At 38.7% G+C, this 7,798-nt stretch overlaps 1 protein-coding gene across 4 annotated transcripts in view; it reads left to right on the top strand.

The window, feature by feature from the left end:
• The window catches only part of LOC139758965 (U-scoloptoxin(01)-Er1a-like), a 42,152-nt gene extending 35,643 nt beyond the window's left edge, over positions 1 to 6,509 (top strand). For 3 of the 4 annotated variants that reach the window (XM_071680797.1, XM_071680800.1, XM_071680799.1), the window contains exons 2-5: positions 1,767 to 1,832; positions 2,956 to 2,993; positions 3,776 to 3,999; positions 4,869 to 6,509. In XM_071680797.1, coding sequence (XP_071536898.1) covers positions 1,793 to 1,832; positions 2,956 to 2,993; positions 3,776 to 3,999; positions 4,869 to 4,917 — 351 coding nt within the window. In that variant the 5' untranslated portion in view covers positions 1,767 to 1,792 and the 3' untranslated portion in view covers positions 4,918 to 6,509. Of the gene's footprint in view, positions 1 to 1,763; positions 1,833 to 2,955; positions 2,994 to 3,775; positions 4,000 to 4,868 lie in introns of all 4 variants that reach the window. The other variant, XM_071680798.1, reaches the window with a different exon arrangement.
• Positions 6,510 to 7,798: the final 1,289 nt, after the last annotated feature.

The following is a 7,798-nucleotide window of genomic DNA, read 5'->3' on the forward strand; positions in this document are numbered from 1 at the left end:
ACATCTCTCTTACCCTTACGTTACTCACTCGATCAAACCACCTCACACCACACATTGTCCTCAAACATCTCATTTCCAGCACATCCATCCTCCTGCGCACAACTCTATAATTAACCAACGCCTCGCAACCATACAACATTGTTGGAACCACTATTCCTTCAAACATACCCATTTTTGCTTTCCGAGATAATGTTCTTGACTTCCACACATTCTTCAAGGCCCCCAGAATTTTCGCCCCCTCCCCCACCCTATGATCCACTTCCGCTTCCATGGTTCCATCCGCTGCCAGATCCACTCCCAGATATCTAAAACACTTCACTTCCTCCAGTTTTTCTCCATTCAAACTCACCTCCCAATTGACTTGACCCTCAACCCTACTGTACCTAATAACCTTGCTCTTATTCACATTTACTCTTAACTTTCTTCTTCCACACACTTTACCAAACTCAGTCACCAGCTTCTGCAGTTTCTCACATGAATCAGCCACCAGCGCTGTATCATCAGCGAACAACAACTGACTCACTTCCCAAGCTCTCTCATCCCCAACAGACTTCATACTTGCCCCTCTTTCCAAAACTCTTGCATTTACCTCCCTAACAACCCCATCCATAAACAAATTAAACAACCATGGAGACATCACACACCCCTGCCGCAAACCTACATTCACTGAGAACCAATCACTTTCCTCTCTTCCTACACGTACACATGCCTTACATCCTCGATAAAAACTTTTCACTGCTTCTAACAACTTTCCTCCCACACCATATATTCTTATACATAATCACTGTTTTTCACATCAGCGAGGTAGCACCAGGAAACACACATATATACATAAATGCCCACATACGCACATATACATACATAACATAATGTATACATACACCTACACAGACATTACATACATACACATGTACATATTCATATTTGCTTGCCTTCATCCATTCCTGTTGCTACCCAACCCCACAGGAAAACAGCATTGCTATCCCCTGCTTCAGCAAAGTAGTGCCAGGAATACAGACAATAAGGCCACATTCACTCACACTCAATCTGGGGATAGGGGAGAAAATGCTTCCCATGTATTCCCTGCATGTCACAGAAGGCAACTAAAAGGGGAGGGAGCAGGGGGCTGGAAATCCTCCCCTCCCATTTTTTAATTTTCCAAAAGAAGAAACAGAGAAGGGCCCAAGTGAGGATATTTCTTCTAAGGCTTAGTCCTCTGTTCTTAATGCTACCTCGCTAATGAGGGCAATGGTGAATATGTATGAAAAAATATATTCTTTCTTTCTTTCAAACTATTCACCATTTCCCGCATTAGAACAGAGGACTGGGCCTCTGAGGGAATATCCTCACCTGGCCCCCTTCTCTGTTCCTTCTCTTGGAAAGTTAAAAAAAAAAAAAAACAAGAGGGGAGGATTTCCAGCCCCCCGCTCCCTCCTCTTTTAGTCGCCTTCTACGACACGCAGGGAATACGTGGGAAGTATTCTTTCTCCCCTATTCTTTCTTTCTTTCTTTCATACTATTCGCCATTTCCAACCTCAGCGAGGTAGTGTTAAGAACAGAGGACTAGGTCTCTGAGGGAATATCCTCACCTGGCCCCCTTCTCTGTTCCTTTGGAAAAAAAAAAAAAAGGCCTTGATTAGGGCATTCAGTTCCTGTACCATCTCGGCCATCATTAAAAAAAATGAAAATAACTTTGCCCTAAAATGATATATCCTTATAACCCAAAGCTTAGCATACCTCCTGATGTCTCCTTCCTCTTCCCGCAGGCGCTGCAGAAGTGAACACCAACAAGATGCTGCGAGCTCTGGCTGCTGTCTCCGTTGTCTCAATTGGTAGGTGTCTGTCTCTTTCCTTGATGGAAGAATGGCATTTGAGGCATGAGAGAAGGAAGAGATTTAGCCCCTTACTATCTCCTGAGTGAGGAATCAGTCATGAAAAAGCGACAAGATGTTTAAAAACCAGATATATAACTTGGTTGATAAATTCAAGCAACCAATCACAGAGTATGACAAATATAAGCCTAACCCTAAATGTATCATATAGCAAGGTTGATAAACTAAATCTTTAAAAAACTTAAAGGACAGGACTAGCAATGCCTAGCCCTCACAAGACAGTCCCAATCCAGAATAATTCTCAGAACAAATCCTCTACTCCATTTAGCACTTAGAAAATACACTAAATAAAATTTTTGTGTCTTTCTAGGTACATAAAACTTGGATTCTAGCTCCATACACTTTTAGCTCTTGATAGCCAATAAATCTAGCATCATAACCACCAAGAAACTAAAATATAATGGTATAGGATTCATTAATTATATCCAAACATCACAGGTCCTCCATGGCAGTATAAGTAAACAAATTCATAACTATATTTCAATCTATAAAACTGTAGGTATGACTTTCTTCCACAGGTACAAACCCATTTGGATGGTACTAACCTCACAGGACCGGACCGGAATGGAACGGAACGTGTAGTAAACGGACCAGACGTGGACGGGGAATGGACGGAATGGGATGACCTAACCTGCCACACAACACTCCACTAAATGGACAGACTATCTATTGACAAAAGCCTCTCTGGAATCACCCTAAATATTTCTAAACTCTGGATATGAATTGACTTTTTTATTTTTATTTGCTCAGGACGATTATGACACAAATGTTGACTCACTGGACCTTTGCATGGATTTACATGAACAGCTAACCTAAAAGATCATATAAATCTATATAATTAAAATGTTCTCTATGTTACTATTGATTGCTTTAAAGTTTACATCCTACTGCAAAACCAAACTACTATGATTTTTAGTTGTTATACATTTGGATGGCAGAGCTTTTTTCCCACTATGCTCAGGCCTAGTCACTTTACAATCAAGTTATAATCATATGTGAAAAACTTTGGAAAGATGTCCATTGATATAATTTCTAACCTGTATTTTCTTTCTTGCCCCAACAGCTGTGACGCTTGTGTACTCCCTTCCCTCCCTACATCGTGTGAGTTGCTAATGGTTCTGTTTCTTAGCAGAGTTGCTAAGCTGTTTAAGTCTCAGTATAGGCTGTATAAGCCTCTGTATAGGCTTTATAAGTCTACATATTTGATGCTTCCCACCATAAATTGAGACCACACATGCCTTTACCAATCAGTGTACCATAATAATGACAGTACTTAAGAGTACCTCTTTAACAATTCATAACAGGTTGCAACTGACTGACTTGAGCAGTTTTTGCATGTGTTGGTAGAGGCTGTTGTGATTTATTCAATTTGGTTAAAATGACACCTTTGCTATGAAATGGCATAACTGAAGATGCACTTTCCTTTTTCTTTAAGTAAAAATAAAGATGGAATTTACAATGAAAAGACAAGTGAAATTTTTTTATACTTTGGCAACTGTAGAGATTACTATTCTTTTATTCATGAAACATATATCTTTATAAATGAATTTTTTTTTCCACAATAGACAGTGCATCTAAGGATGTCAGTAGCTAAGTACTTGAACAGCAAAGCTCATTAAGCCATTGACATAAGTATAAAACTATATAATGTGTAATGCTCCCCTATAAACTGTGCATGCTTCAAACTAACCAATAAACTGTGGAAGCATTTGTTAAACTATACCATGACGGAGACTTGAAACCACAGACAACAGATCTGACACTTAAAATACCAACATATCGCCAAAGATTCATGAATATTCTCTCACGTTTATAGCTATTGTCACTAACAAAGGCATCATTTCTTTCTTCCTTCCCACAAAACATTCTCGCCAAACCACCAGTCGAAACGATGGGAGGAATTTCCGAATGTGACCTTCACCTTCGACTGCACGGACAGACCTGTGGGCTTCTATGCTGACCAAGAGTTCAACTGTCAACTGTTTCATATGTGTGATGAGGATGGTCGCCGTATCCCATACATGTGTGCCAACGAAACCGCCTTCAACCAGCAGTTCCGCATCTGTGACTGGAAGATCAACTTTGACTGCTCCAGTGCCCATGAGTGGTGAGCTAAGTTTCTGGTTGGGTTTCTAAATTACTTGTATTCCTTCATATCTTTCAGATCTGCTTCACCTTCTCTTGCTCAGTCTATGTCTCAAAATATCACAACTACCTCTATAAAATCAGATTTCGACAGGGTTAAGCATCGCCTAACATAGATCATATTGTTCAAATGAAAGAGTTGTATAGTAAGTTCCATAGCATGTGGTTAGATGGATGAAGTTGAACAATGAGAGTCATAGGATCAAATTTTAAAGGAAACACATTTTTCTCTACTAATGAAGCTAAAACAAGGTTCCATGTACAATACCTTGACACAGGTATAGATGTGCAAATTTTGGTTTGATGTAAAGATTACAGATAAAGCTGCAGCTTCTATGAAAAAGAAAATTTTTTGTAAAATTTAAAACAGGACACAAAAGGACTACAATAGTTAGGTTACTATGGGGTAAAACAGGAGTTAAGGCTTGGCCAATACTTAGTTAATCTATTAGAATCAGATTGACTAGTCATTTAAATGAGTAGAATTGAACATACAAAAACAATTAGAACAATTAGAACAACATGCACATTTAGGCATATAATTCCTCTAACATTAATTGTCAACCAAGTTTTTTCAACCTTTTAAAGAAATATTTTCACATTTGTTAACTCATACTCCAATAAGAATCCAGAATAGGCTGTAATAATTTCCCTTGTATAAAGGTAATGTTCATGTTTGTGATTACTGTTTGTAATTACATATTTGTGCTGTATGGGAAGGAACTCTTACATTTGTAGGTCCCCATCTCTTGAACATTGTTATTATCATACACCTTTTCAAATTTCCACACGTGTGCGTGTATTTAGTCTCATGGTGTTATCCTTCCTCAGGTTCTACCTCAACGAGTACACCTATGTCACCGACCCTCCAAAATTCTAAGCTGATTCCAAATTCAGTATCCTCTCCCCTAATCTTGCCTGTGATGACTCAACGACCTAAACCTGTGCTGCCTGTGACCCAGGATGAAGGATGCCAGTAGACTCTAGGAGACCTCCTTGCATCAGGAGCTCTCTGGGAGCCATGAGACCTCTCTGTTTTAAGAGTCCCTCGAAGGTAACTCAACTTTTTTCCTGGGTTACCTTGATGTGTTGCATCTCTGGTGTTTTCAAAGCACTTCTGATCCCTTTCCTCTTCTAAGGGTCCCCCTCCCCCCCTGGGTTACTGAGAGCTGGCACTATGCCTGTATATAACATGGCTCCAGTGCCAAACATGCTTTGGGAGCCTCCCACACACAGATCCCTGAAGTGCTGCGGGCAAGTCCTCCATTTAGTATTCTCTGTTGAAGAGAAAAAAATTCCCACCCACTGAAGAGTTAGTATCACAATTTCTTTTGCATTTGAAGCAGATATAGTAGGCTGCATCAAGTAACAAGGGTGCCTCGCTGGCTGTGGGCACCCTGAGAAACCTGCAGGAGGAGGATTTTTATTTCCGTGGGGTAGCAGGGATCTTCGATGCTGCAAGAGCTGGTCTCTGCGTGTCGCCTCAAGTCCCCATGTACAGAGCCAACAAACATGTAGTCCTTAGAATCAACATCCATGTCCATTGTTATTTTGCAAGGCATACAATTATCATTATTTCTATGTCGGTCATATGCCGAATACCCATATACACATGAGGCCTTTAAAAAGCAATTGGTTATTTGGCTGCTGAAGGAATGAGACAGTTGGCATGTAAACATCCCATTCATGGTACCAAAATGTGTGGTGCCCCCCAACTCCATCCCTTGTTTTTATCAAAACATTTCTAACCAATGTGCTTTCTAGCTGGATGAATATTTTAAGGATGTTAAAAACAATAGAAAATCTATTATTTCTGTCATAATGTGTATTTCCTCAAAACAGTCTTTTTGCTTATCTATATTCCATAATTTCTATCTTTGATTTGATTCGGTGATACCCATGGTTATGTCTGTGATGACTGATTTGGATGCATATGTGTGTGAACCAATCACTTGCATGCAAGTTTAGTGTGACTTACAGATAAAATAGTTCCATGCTACATGGCTCTCTGAGACAACTTATCTGAATTCCACAAATTCATTTGAAAGCAAGAGGGTTACTAACTAAAGCAAATTTATGATCTCATCAAACTGTCATGGCTGTTGTAGATTTCTCTGTAGATTTGATTTCCCATAAGGAGCTGGATTCTCTCATCATAGGCTAGATTTTCCCTGCCATCAGCTTGAATTTCCTTACATATGCTTCAATTTTCCCATTATGGGCTTGGATCTCCCTTCTAAGGGCCTGATGATACTTTTCCATCACAGGTTTGAATTCCCCACCCTATGTTGGGTGTGAATTTCCCACCTTAGATGCACTAGCTAATCTGAAGGGTAGATCAGAGACTATTGTAGGGTGGAACAGGGTGTGCAGAGCGCACCCACACGCATTATGTCAATGTCTGAGTGATTGTATGTTGTGTGATTCCCGAATGAAGTCTTTTTTGTAAAATAAACTAAAATTTAATGAAAAGACTGTTTTGATTATTTCACCCTTTACCATGCCATCAATAAGAAGAAAAATGATATTGATGGAAGTACAATTTAAGCACTGAGCTACTGACAAAACATTTCATGCTATGATCCACTTTCTACATCAAAATAGCAACATCAACATTGTATGCTGTGATCCACTTTCTGTATCAACAAGCAACACCATCAATGTAGGATGTGATCCATTTTCTATATCGATAATCCTAATCATATTTATAGCATCTCTTGCCCATCCTACCAAATAGATGTACAAAAGATGAACCAACACAGTAAAGACCAAAGTATATTGAATTTTCATTCACATCTTAAGTAGCTTATCCACACCAGTCATTAAGTTAATGCAGTATGTTCAAGAAACTTTACCAGGGTAAAGGAGTATTTCTTTGGATATGTAAAATCAGACTTTGGCACATTAAAGATTTCTGTCAAGCCATTGTAATGAGAAATAGGTTTCTCTAATGATGGACCAAATAGAAAAAAGAATTAGATCTTGAAAACATAATCAAAAAATGTATCAAAACCTTCAGAGTAAGACTTAGATAATGATATAAAGAATATGTGTGATGAATATACTGAGTGGTGAGACTTGCTATTTTGATGTTACATATCTGCGTTCACCAACAGTTGTTAACAAAATGCTCCTCTGTGTACACCCCTCAGCTTTAAGAATATCATTTATATACACGACTTTTTCTCATGCCTTAGCAGGATAACACCAGAAACAGACAAACAATGACCTCATTTGTGCACATTCACAGTCTCCCATGCACAGCCATGCCCCACACACTTTTCCATGGTTACCTTACCATTGGGAATAATCTGAACAATTTCACATCTCTCTAGTCAGTCTTACAAGGAATAAACAAACAAATTAGAGGGCTAGCTGTTGTATTTATATCTTTCTATATCTATAAAGTAACTTCCTGCTTTATACCATGGTGGCTATTGGATTTTCTTCCAAACTCTAATTTCACATCATATTTCATAAACCTCTACTCTCGATGTTCTGTCATTATAAAAGATCAGATTATCACAGCCATGTCCATAATCACAATAATTGAGCATAATACCAATGCATATATGGTCTTTTATAATGCTACATGCTTCATCAATCTAAAAAATGGTCATAAATTTGCAGTGTAAGAAAGTCTTAAAAGTATACACTTCATATGATTACTATGGGTACTTCCTATGTTGACAGTATAAGAAGCACTGATGCCTTATCATGATAATGTGTACTGTGACTTAGGAACATAATACATATAAGTA

This window comes from Panulirus ornatus, chromosome 32 (genome assembly GCF_036320965.1).
Source record: "Panulirus ornatus isolate Po-2019 chromosome 32, ASM3632096v1, whole genome shotgun sequence".
NCBI classification, from domain to species: Eukaryota; Metazoa; Arthropoda; class Malacostraca; order Decapoda; family Palinuridae; genus Panulirus; species Panulirus ornatus.